The following is a 13165-nucleotide window of genomic DNA, read 5'->3' as shown; positions in this document are numbered from 1 at the left end:
ATATGTCCATTGCAACCTAGTCTGGTTCTTTAACCAGCTTCCTGTAAGAAATAAATGAGGAGATCTCCAAAAGATTTTCTTCAATGAATTCAACTGAATACACTAAGACTCTTAGTTTGGTGGGTGTGGCACATTGGCTTCCAGATCTCTTTCCTTGTGTTTTTCCCTTTCATTATCTTTAACTTTGGTCTCCTCTCTCTGATTGGTAAAGGTTCAGAGAAGTCACCTGGCCTATTTTTTTTTAAGTTAACTTCAGTTAAGTTTTGTTTATTTGTTTGGTTGGTTTCCATTAACAATGCTAATACGGGCATCTTGGAGCAGCATACACTCCTCTTATTTAGTCATTCATTCTATGTGACACCTGATATCACCCATCATCGTAGCAGTTTAAAGTTCAAGGTCTAATGTTATCCATTGTTGGGGGTGGTTATTTCAAACCACTCTACTGTGTAATCAACATTTTATGCCTTGGATAAGCTGGCAACAAGGAACCTAATTGATACCCACCATGCCTTTTGCTTTGCACTCAGTAAATATTTGTTTGTGAATGTGTAGCAAAAGACAGGATGGGCATCCATTAAATCCCGAGGACGCCGTCGTAAGGTGTGTCAGTTGGCAGGCAGAAGCCATCCACAGCTGAGAAGCTGGTGGGCCCACTTTAACTCTGCAATTTGCTTGAAGGAAGTCCATCACCGGAACCGGGGAAGAGCTGCGTGTCACTAAACCCCGGGAAGAATGCAAAGTGGGAGAATCTGGAGTGTTCTCAGAAGCTGGGCTACATCTGTAAAAAGGGCAACAACACCCTGAACCCATTTATCATTCCCTCAGGTAAGTGGATCTCTTTGATCAAATGTATAGTGTATTAGAAAGTAAAGATACATAAAACGTCACAACCAAAATGCATGGAATGGTTCTAGAGAGTCCGTTGATTATTTATAGGTAAATATAATGATATTTATCAAGCTCTCTAGACCCAACCATGTTTGCAACTTGTCTCTTCTATGGCTAGTGCAGAAGGGATGGCTACATTTTTCTTGGAAGAGTTCATATGGTTCTCCTTCAGACCTGCAGTTGCCACTTTGGGGAAGTAGAGAAAAGTTAATTTTAAATTTCTCTGGAATGAAAGGCAGAATTCTATTGTTTGGCCTTATTGCTTAATCTACCAGTTTTAAGTTCCTCATTTGTAAAATATGAATGTTGGTAACTCTTCTTCCTGAAAAATCTCATTCATACATCAATCTTGTATTAAATCCACCCTTGCCCGGCTTCACCTGCTCAGTTACACTCAACACTAGCCTTCCCATTTTTACACTGTCACAACTACTCCACTGTATGCATATACTCCCTAAGCAGAGATTTAAATCTGTGACATTTTTCTATGTGCGCTGGCACACGCCTTTAATCCCAGCACTCAGGAGTCAGAGGCAGGTGGTTCTAGAGTTCCAGGACAGTCAGGGATGCACAGAGAAACCCTGTCTGGAAAAACCAACCCCCTTCCTCACTTCACATGTGAAAAACTTGTAGCATTCCTGATTGGTGACCCGTCTTGGCAGGAATCCAATCTTGCACCCTTCAGTCCTTGCCATACTGCCTGTGTGTCCACAGTTCTCCAGAGACATAATATGTGGCCTTGTAGCTATTAACCATTTGGCCTTTGGTTGAATGCAGTGTATTTAGTGTGAACTGAGGTATGCTGCAGGTGTAAATATACGTTGGGTTTCCAAAACTTAGCATGTAATAAATGGACTACCTCATTTTAGTCAATCGTGTGTCAAAATGCTAATATTTTGAATATACCAAGCGAAGTTATATTATTAACATTGTCTTGCTTCACTTTAAGCGACTATGACTAGTAGAAAGTCTAAAATGATGCTTATGGCTTACATTGCTAGCTACACTATGCACAGTGCTGGTCCTCCGGAAGAAGAAGGGGTCTTTTGTGCAGGTCCCAAGGGATTCCCCTTCATTTCACTTGGATTGGCTATTTCCTGCTCTCAAACTTTTTGTGTGTTCTACTCTTCTGGCCATTGATCACAGAGCCTCATGCATGATAGACAAGCATTCTACCATTGAGCTAGAGCCACATGAGGTATGTTTTAAAATGTTTTTCAGGCGCATCTGTTAAGTTTTTGAAGGCTTCAGCTGTGCCTGCAATTATTTTCAGTTTCCTAGACAGGAAAATTAAAACATCCCACAAGAGGGCTTCAGATCCATGCTAACTTTTCTTTTTCTTCTTCTCTCTCCTCTTTCCTCCCTCTGTCCCTCTCTCCCTTTCTCCCTCCCTCCCTTTCTTTCTTCTAACTTTTTGGCAACCCCTGAAAGAAACAAGAATTGAGACTGTACTAAGGGAGGAAAGTTTTTAAATCTGAACCTGTTTTACAGCAGTACATCTTAGGGCATCGCAAATTAGAACTTTCTCCAATTTTGCCTGTGCTTAAAGAGGGTTCATGTAGTCTCTGCTTTTAAGGAGAAACAAGATTCATTCTTTCAAAGAATGATGAAAGAGTCAACTGGGAGAGTGCACAGAAATAACAGGAGTTCAAGGCCACCCTCAGACTGTCTCATCCTTCTCCTCCCCACCCAAGTGAGAGTGTGACCAAAGGGACCAGTATTAAGTATCAAGTGAAGCAGCACATTTGAGAACACATAATATCCATCTTAAATATATAAACTGACCCAACATTACAGGTTATGTGTAAATGGCATCTGTGAAACAGCAAAAAGAAGCTTCTGTGTGTTGAATATAATATCACTTTTTTTTTTTTGCAACCAACACTCACTACTCTTACTGTGTGCCTGGGCCCATGCCCGGTCCAAGGGCATCTTGTGAAGAAGAGAGTGTCTTTCCTTTCAGACATCTTCACTATAGCTCTCCATAGCTCATTCCTATTAAAGTTTTTACGACATGTAACCAAGGTTATGACATTTGACCACAACTTCTCATAGAAACAATGAAGACTCTTAACACTGGTTTACTTACATAATAATGATTTTGCATGGCTTGTATTCTATAAGTGCAGTTCAAGATGTAGTGACAGGGTAATTTAGTATTATTATGGTTTCTGTTACACACACACACACACACACACACACACACACACACGGCTACTTTGATTTATATGCTTGCTTAAAACCCCCTTGTGGCAAATTCAAGTTTTGCTCAAAAAGTTTCTGACCCTAAATTGCTTTCGTGGACACAGTCATGTTTTGGGCATGTTTTGGGAGTGAATAATTGGTATTGGGTCAGTTCAGAGGCGCAAGTGGCAGCTCATGGCATGATGATTGCACAAGTTCCTTGGTGACCCTCACTCATGTCCACACCTAGCCTACTGCCGTCTTAATATTGTCTCCTGCCTCCATTAGGAATACTGCTCTTTCTCCAGTGTATGACAGTTTCCTTAGTGTCCATGAGGACAAGGTGTATTGCAGTATTTTAGAGGATAGATTATATATTAGGCTTCAGGCTTCCCACACTGAAACAGTACATCGAAGATGCTTGGTTCAGGTTTGAGGATGATAAGACAGATAAAATTAGATGATCTGTTGGTGGTCTTGTTGTAGGTCCAGATTTATAAAACAGATCTCTCTGTCTTCTAATTAATTAATGGTTCAGGGGTTTGAACCCAGGGCCTCACATATACACTAACAATGTACTTGGTTCATCAGCCCTTGACTTCATTTTATTTTTCCAACATAATAATTTTACTGATTAGTTGGGAGTTTTATAGAGTACACTATGATCACACCAGCTTCCTGTTTCCCCCAGGTCTACCCTTCCACCCTGTGTCTTCCCCTCCAAAGAAAGAAAGGCTGCACCAAGTTCAATTTGTGTTGCCCATATACTCACTGGACTACAGTCAAACTCCCAGTGGAAATGTTGCAAATTAAAAAAACAAAAAAATGAAACAAAACAAAACAAAACAAAAAAAACCTTCTTTCAAATGCTTTCTAAACTTTTTTCCCTAGAAACTGATATACCTACTGGCTGCCCTAGTCAGTGGTGGCCCTATGCAGGCCAATGCTACAGGATCTACAGGGAGGAGAAGAAGATCCAGAGATATGCCTTGCAAGCCTGTCGGAAGGAAGGCGGCGACCTGGCAAGTATCCACAGCATCGAGGAGTTTGACTTCATCTTCTCGCAGCTAGGATATGGTGAGAAACTTCCCCTTGACACTAAGCTCACCTCGGCTGCCTCCTCTCCACCCATACCTGGAAAATATAATTATAAATGTTCAGTTTAATTAATCTACGTTGATATTAAGTAAATGTTACTTCCACCAACAAAGACTATATAGTAGTTTAAATAATTGTATCATTAAGATTAAGAAATTAAGTATTTTTAATTTATGGGTGGTTTTCAATATTATTTTCCCACATATCTAGATTTGAGGATGTCTGTGTTTAACTTGGCCACAATGTAAAATTTGGAATTATGTGTGCACATGTGTTTGTTTATTTGTTTTTGGTAAGTCCAATATTATAGCTCACAAAAACCATCTGTAAATGAATTGCTTCACACTTGGGATTTTCTTTCTTTCTTTCTTTCTTTTTCTTCTTTTTTTTCTTTTCTTCTTTCTTTCTTTCTTCTCTTTCTTTCTTCTTCTCTCTTTCTTTCTTTTCTTCTCTTTTTTCTTTCTTTCTTTTTCTCTTTCTTTTCTTTTCTTTCTTTTCTTTCTTTCTTTCTTTCTTTTTCTTCTTTCTTTCTTTCTTCTCTTTCTTTCTTTCTTTCTTTCTTTCTTTCAACTGTGGTATCACACAGAGTAAGAAGTGAGTGACTATAAAAATGTGCTGTCCTAAACCTTTGAAAGAAATTTATATCTCAGTTTTAGGCATATACTTTTAAGATGAGCTGGAGAATGTACAAAACCATAAATATGAAGCCGGATGACGAGATTGGTCTGGGGGTGCCTGCTCTGAGGGAAAGCAACCCCAGAGGCAGAAAGCCGGGTCCCTGCAGGACATGCTGACTGAGGGATGCTCAGTTCCATCTCTCGCTGATGGGGGCTGCTGAGCAGCTGCAGCTGTTCCTAATTTTCACACAGCAAAACAAGAGGAAATGAATGGTGGTGATGGAGGGCCTCACTTCCTGACCCGCGTTGCCTGAAAACTTACCAGGGTTCAGGGCAGGAAAAGACATTTAATAAATGCATGAGGAAAGAAAGATAGGAGGAGCGGAGAAAGATAGCAAAGGCTTGCAGACACTCTTGGTCTAGCGCCAGGATCCAGTGGGAATCGTTTGCCTCTGAGTACCTGACTGAATGTGGTCTTGAGGCTCTACAGGGCGAGGGATACAGCCCCATAGGTCTTAAAATGAGGAGGATTCCCAGAATCAACATAAAGCTGGGGTGCTTCTTGTGTTTTTCCTTTGGCTATTTTTCTTCTGTTTGTTTATTTTGTTCCCTCTCAGTTTGTTTTTTGTTTTATTACTATTCTTTAAATGTTTGTTGGTAGTGGGTAGATGGAGACATGACAATCCCCAATGGTCACTGAGCACTCAGCCTGGCACACTTGGCAAGTTAACTGTTGGAGCCTGTAAGGTTTGAGGTTGTCCTCTAGCCTCTACATACATGGGTATGTGCGCACACACACACACACACACACACACACACACACACACACACACACTCCTTGCAGCTCATAAAGAATGTCTTAATTATTCTGTGCTCACCTAGCCTGGGAAACTCAGATTAAGTGATGGAGTTGTAAGTACAATGAAAGTATCTAAGTAACACTGTCAAGCTCATCATGCCCTGTTGGGAAGCTTGCCAATGGACCAGTGCTGGAAGAAGCTCACTTAGGATGCCAGAATACTGTCCATCCTACTCTCTATGACATGATACAGCTACAGCAGAACCAAGGATGTTTATTGCCATGATTACCTGTGGAAGGTGCATGACCAAGGTTTCATTTCAATTCAGCCTGGGAACAAATGAATGAGGGGACTGGAGAACTTACTCAGCTGGTAGCACTTACGACTCTTGCAGAGGACTTGTGCTTGGTTCACATCACACAGATGGCATCTCACAACCATTCGTAATACCAGTTCCAGAGGGTCTGACGCCCTGTTCTGCCCTCAGTGGGCACTGCATTCACCCAGTACACAGACATACAAGCAGAAAAAAGAAGAGTCATATACAAGAAAAAAAAAGCTTAAAAAATAAAGTATTTAAACTATATCATTTATAATATTTTAGTACAATATTTTCTTATTTAGCAGAACAAAGTAATCTTAATAAAAGTAAAGTAGAAAACTGAGATTATTGCTTCTTAATAAAAACTTTTCAGAAAACTATTTTAGTTAGATGAGCTAGAAACTCTGATGTTAGCCATGGAAATAAAGTACAAAGTAGATAACCTCAAGCCTGAGTGTGCAAGGAAAGAGTACCAGTTCACACAATTTCCTTAACTTGTTTATGAAAATGAAAATTTAACAATATAAACGTGTGTGTGTGTGTGTGTGTGTAGAATATTAGTAGAATTGCAAGATATCTAACAGGAAAACATTTTAGTCAGAAAAAAATATATGTGGGAACACCATAATAAAGCCCAATTCTTTGTAAACTAATAAAAATAAATTAGAGATAATATACACAGAAAACTCACATATAATTTTACATTAGTCTTTATCCTAAAGTTTTTGAAGGTATGTGAGGCCTCTTTGAAGTCTGTGTTTGTTACTCAAAAGCTCATGATCTGCCAACTCAAGTGAAAGGAAGAGGGGCCCATCCTGGCACCGTCCCTAGGCTTCAGGATGCTGGAAACATCTGCTGGAGCTGGCACAAGGCCACTTGAGGACTTCCCCAAAACTGAAATTGATTGACAACTCTCAGGAGGAAGAAAAGCAGCCATTTAGGAAATTCTTGCAGGAAGTTTTCCTCATTTTCTACCAAATGCCATTGTTATAATTCTTCGGAATCATTGTCTTTTACCATTCAAAGACTGGAACCAAAGCCTACAGTGCCATTCTCAGTTAGGCAAATTAAACAAATATTGAATTGCATAGCATTGGATTTTTATAATTTGTAGCCATGAAACAGCATCTTCAGTCACTACAGATTAGTTCCATTATATATTTGACTATTGGTGACTATTAACCATCTATCTATCTATCTATCTATCTATCTATCTATCTATCTATTATTCTAGAAATATGTTATTTGTAACAATAACATAGATTCACAAGATTGGAGTTGCTCACTTCATTTCTATAACTCACTTAAGATATAATATTGTAACTAAAAAATACAGATACATTTACAATGAAAAGAAAACAAATAGCCTAAAGTGGATGTCATAATATGTAGTTGATCTGTACCTATTGCATGTAGAAGATTATCTTATGATAGTTCTATAGGATCAAGGAAGCATTGCCGAGTGGATAATCCCAGTACTCTCTTTTCTGATACCTTCCTGACCTTTGGGAAGTGTACTACTATTATATTTATATATTGCTTCTGTAAAGCCATACATAAACTACTTAGGTGTTTTTCTTCCTGTATAGAGAAAACTGATGAGTTATGGATTGGTTTAAATGACATCAAGATTCAAATGTTCTTTGAGTGGAGCGATGGGACCCCAGTGACATTCACTAAATGGCTTCGTGGAGAGCCAAGCCATGAAAACAACAGGCAGGAGGACTGTGTGGTGATGAAAGGCGAGGTGAGGTGCGCTGTTGGTGCCTAACAATGCTGCTGGGAACCTCCTTTCTCTGCCTTGATTATTATCTGTTGAGATTGCTTCTGTTGTTGATATAGATTCATGTTGTACCAAAATTTATATTCAGTTTCCTGAGTGTCTCACTAACAAAGTGAAGAAGACTGTGAGGTAATATAAACGTTGGCTAAAAGGTAGTATTAGCTGATAGCTAATACTATCACTCTGCTGACTTCTGAAATATATGCATTTATGTGCCCATGTTGTGCATGTATATACAGAACCATGTAGAACATATTTATGTATATATTTATATATGTGTGTGTATGTACATTTGTACGTATATGATTTGGTCTAACAACTCAAAGCTTTGGTTATATTTTTCTACTGGTTGCTCTGAGTAGAAAACGTAGAGCTAGTTGGTTCTATTTTGAGTTTCACCGTAGAATCTATAGATGAGGAGCCACATTTGATTTTTCAGTTTACATGCAGGCCTTGTATTAAATGATTTATTCCATGTCTTAAATTTGATTTCAGTAACCCATAAATTTTTTTCTGTTAATAAATGATAGATATGGGCCTTGCTGTATAACTCCCTCCCTCCATCTCATATGTGGAACTGAAGATTTAAAAGGTTTATGCATATGGACAGCTCCTGACCCAAATGAATTGTTAATAAATGTTACCTACTAGTTTCATTATTTAAAATTATCAGAATTAGTTAGAATCTTGAGAACAGAGTAGATGTGATCTCCCCAAAGTGTGGATGGGAGAAGCCAGAGAGTAACATTCAGGAGTGAAAGGAAGATGGATGCGTAGGAGAGTAAGTGTTGAGGCTCAAGAAACAAGGGTGATATTGTCTTATTAGCAGAAGGAAAAAATCTGTAGTTTATAGAAGGCTGTAGGGCTGGGAACTGGATTGTGGTGAGCTAGAGATGAATAATTAGAGAAGGGTAATATATAAAATTCTTCAAAAATATTTATCAATAAAGGAAAGAGGAGGAGATCTTAACTTGATGTGTCCAAGGAAGTAGGAACAGATAATCTCTTACACAAGGTGGAAGGGTTGACCTTGATTCCCAAGCACCTCATCAGCCAGGGAGTAGGAAGACTTCAGGTTCAGGTTTGCTTTTAAGCTTGGTTGGTTGGGGAAGGATGTTTTCTTGCATGGGTTATATGCACTTAAGTAACTTGAAGACCAGGAGGAGGCTACATATGAACCATCAGCATCTTGTGATGAGGACCTGTTAGAACTGAAACTTTTTCTTTAGCTCCCTCCACATAGTGGCTTTGAATGTTCGAGATTACGAACCATATTAGACTTACAATCTCTTTACATGTGTATAATTAGAGCCAAATATGCTGCTAACATGTAAGACATGATTTCACCATTTGTTTGTAGGTGCTAGCTTCCTCTGGGTCCAGCAACCAGTAGGAAACAAATGCACCAAGGTCCTAAAACAGATAATCATTTAGTTTTTTTTTTCTCTGTAGGATGGGTACTGGGCAGATAGAGCCTGTGAGGAACCGCTGGGTTACATCTGTAAGATGACATCACAAACCCATGCTCCGCCACCAGAGGAGGCAGAAAGAGGCTGCCGGAAAGTGAGTACAGACTACGCACAATGATTAAGATGGCCACTTGGCACAGCGGACTTTGTTTTCTATGAGACAGTGCTTACTTATCATCAAAGGCTAATGTTTCAACTGTGTCAATATCCAGTGTCTTACTGTGTCTGATACTCCCGTTCTTCTTGGAGTCTTCTTGGGCAGTCTCTGGTTAATGAGCAGGTGAACTTACTCCGTGGCTCTGTTTAGGATATTGGGAGACCTGAAAAGAGAACAGGGCATACAATAAAGAACTGAAAGAAACCAGGGGTGGGTGATGAGACAAAGACTCCGGGAGACTCCGGGAAAAGGTGCTGTGTAGGAATGAATCCTATGGAGAGTTAAAAACATTTCCAGTGAATAATTTCAAATGCTGACATGCTGATAGTGAGCCATTCTTGACCACTTTCCTATTTGCATTGCTTTGGATCATCTTCTTCCAGTAGGGGAAGCTATTTAGGACATCACCACAGTAAGATTCAGGGCACTTAGTCTTCAACTTTGTTGAGTAACGCAGTTAAATAAAATCATGCAAACCCATGGTGTAAGAGCCTTAGCTATGGAGAGAGACAAACAGAGAGATAGATAGATAACAGATAGATAGATGGTAGATAGATAGATTATATATATGTGTGTGTGTGTATATATATATATATATATAAAATAGGTAGATTGATAAATTATATGTAGATAGAGACACACAGAGTGGCAGACACACAGAGACAGTGGCTGACACAGAAACACAGACACACACAGAGAGTTCTAGGAAGCTAAAATAAAGTATATTATAAATGATCTCTAAAAGCATAAAGAAACTACAAAAATAGCTGTGTAGGCTTATGGTTAATGTTTTCCTGTCTGCTCTTCCTCTTTTGTGTTTTCTCACTTCTCCTAAATTCAGGGCAAAGTGAAAACTAATGATCTTTTCATAACATTTTAGTACTAGGCTGTGGTTACATCATCTGATAACAAACACTGCAAAGCAAGAATTTATGACATGTAACTTGGTATAGGGCAAATGAGCTGTAAAGACAAACTTCAGATAGAACAATCACAGCATGTGAGAGATGTATGAAGGGTCTTAACAGTGGTCAAAATTCTTCCTAATATTGCATCCAGAGAATTTATAAAGATTTCTTTTCTTTTGGTTTATGTATGTGTTTATGTGGATGAACATGTGTGTGCTGGTGTTTGTACATATGTACATACATGTGTTTGTGTGTGTGTCTGCACATACATGTGTGTAACTTAGTGCTGAGTGTCTTGCTTCATTGCCCTTCATTTTTATTTACAGAGTCAAGGTCTCTGATTGTACCTGAGGTCACTAATTTTGGCTATTCTCACTAGTCCTCTTTACTGGAGGCTTCCGTGTCTCTGCCTCTTGAGTGTTGGGTTGAGTATTGGCTGCCCAGCTTCTGCATAGATTGTGGGACTTTGAACTGTGCTCCTCACACTTGCTCAAGAAGCACTTTATCTGTAGTCCCAGTGTTTATATTTTCCTAAGATTATGTTCAGCTTCCTTTCCTCTCCCCATCCCTTCATCCAGTTTACTAATTCCAAAACCCTAGTTATTGTATTCAATCTGATTGTTGTATTTTTAACTTCATTTCTTTATGTATTTTTTTCTCTTCTAGAAGTTCTGTTTTGGTTCAAACCTTCCATAGTTTGGTCTTTATTTTATCTCTGATTGCTAAATCATCTCAAGCAGGGTTATTTGTATAATGCAGTTTTCTGATTGTTCTGTTGTTTGAACTCAGTGATTCTCACCAAAAACAAGACACTTTCTCACGTGGCTCATAATTTTTGTTTGTCAGTTAGTGGTCATCTGAATCTCTCTCCATCTATGGCCTGGTTTGTCAAAATTTTCTCTATTATGTGGTTTGGTATTGTTTTTAGAATATCTAAGAGGTTCTCTTTGTGGAGACAAAATATTACATTGTCATTTGGTCATGGATCCTCAAACAGTGTTTACAGAGTAAAGTTGGAACGAGACCCTATCTGGAGCACAGACATGGCAATTGATTGATTGACTTTTGTAGTATTGGATTTAAACCCACATCTGTGAAAACTCTACTACTGAGATGCAGTCACCTACCTTTGGTTTTGTTTTGTTTTTTTGACAAGGTCCTGCTATCTAACTTTTTAGTTTCCCCAGCGCTGGCATTACAGGCGTACCTGGATGGCATTTATGTTGAAACTTAAGACTCTTTTCTGGAATTCACACACCAAGCAGATAACAGGCCTGTTAGCATAGAGTTGTGTGGCTAGAAGGTTCTCTTTCTCTTGCCATAGAAGAAAGGCAAACACTGTGCTGTGTGTTGACAGGAGAACCCTGACCCCAGACCTCAGTCTGCATTTGTTATACTCCTGGCCGCCAGCAAGTTTAGCTTTCAACTTGCTTTGTGTACCCGCAGAATTCCTCTCCTCCTCTCCAATTCTTCCCTGGAATTTAAATTTTTATTTGCATGATGTTATGTAATGTTTTGTGTATCTGAAATGTGGGAAAAGAATGCGGTTCAGTCATGTTGGCTGAATTTTAAGTCTATTCTCTGGTGGCTAGGCGACACTTGTATGGTCGTCAGCTACCTTTGACATCAGTGCGCATCTAAGGTTACAGTTGCTCAAGTTATTTTCTGGGATTATCTCATGTAGAATGAATCTTGAACTGTATTTTTCAGTTTCTTCGGGGGCCACTGCACACGTAGTGTCCCTTAGACGATGCGTCAGAATACAAGGAGACATGCTTCTTGGCACCGAGTGCCAGTATTTGTCATGGGAGGAACAAGGGACACACATAAACAAGTTCTACTGCATTTAATAGCACTCTGACTTGTGTTCTCTGCACACTCCTGTTCATCAACTGTATTGCATGATGGAATCACTTTAAAAATATTTCCTAACAAATATACCTGATAATCCTCTCATGTGTTTGTTACTTGATGGCATTCATAGGGCTGGAAAAGGCATGGCTTTTACTGCTACTTGATCGGACACACCCTTTCAACATTTGCTGTTGCAAACCAAACATGCACAAATGAGAAAGCCTACTTAACCACGGTTGAAGACAGGTATGTAACTATTTTAAACTTATTTTAAGATAAGTCAAATAATAAAAGTGTAAAAAAAAATGATCTTTGAAATAACACGCTGTAGGTTTTGAAGTAGATTACAAATGATCTTGAGTCTTGCTTTATAAAGTGAGAGTGTTTAAAATATTCTTACTTGGAGGCTCAGTTGAAGACATTGTAAAATTACCTTGTTACTTTTATGTATCTGTGTACTTAAAACATTATGTTTAAGACAAGGTTTTACAATGTAGCCCTGGCTGGCCTGAACTTGCTATATACATCAGACTGGCCTTGAACTCACAAAGATCTGGGATTAAAGATGTGAGACACCACAGCTAGCATCAATTTATGGCCCACCTGTTGAATGTATGTTACAGATCTAGTGTTTTCTAATCCTTTAGCTGCCAAATTTTAAAGAGAAAAGAATATGATTTGTCTGCTTGCTATCCCATTTTGTACTTTTACCATGCACTCTATGGCAAAGAGGAGCAGAGAGGACTGACTGTGCCAAGACCAGCCCACATGCACATTTTTTTCTAATGCACACTCAACAACTCAAATCAATTCTGTAATTTCAAAGGTATCAAGACTTCCCCCACCACCCAGCAAGCAATTCTTTAGTTGACCCCCCAGCCCAGGAGTCCCGAATTGAATTCAATTTCTACACTATCTGCCTTGCAGTGTCAACAGGTCCCGCAGGTAGGGTTAGGTCCTATGTGTTATAATTCACTAAGACCAAGTCCAGCTGCAAGCCCTAAGCTGTTTTGCCTACATTTCTGAATGGGCAGCTATGACAAGGCATCCCTACAGCCCCATGCTGGGTTCCCTTCATTTGC

The 13165-nt window shown here is 39.2% G+C and overlaps 1 protein-coding gene across 1 annotated transcript in view; it reads left to right on the top strand.

Annotated features, from left to right (window-relative positions):
* Nucleotides 1-13165, top strand: part of Mrc1 (mannose receptor C-type 1) — a 103318-nt gene that overhangs the window by 52988 nt on the left and 37165 nt on the right. Inside the window, 5 exon segments of the mRNA XM_051151288.1 lie at nt 682-828; nt 3967-4152; nt 7502-7659; nt 9148-9258; nt 12214-12329. Of these exon segments, the coding sequence (XP_051007245.1) occupies nt 682-828; nt 3967-4152; nt 7502-7659; nt 9148-9258; nt 12214-12329 (718 nt within the window).

The sequence above is a fragment of the Acomys russatus genome, chromosome 9, assembly GCF_903995435.1.
Source record: "Acomys russatus chromosome 9, mAcoRus1.1, whole genome shotgun sequence".
NCBI lineage: Eukaryota > Metazoa > Chordata > Mammalia > Rodentia > Muridae > Acomys > Acomys russatus.
This window is presented reverse-complemented; position numbering and strand designations above follow the sequence as displayed.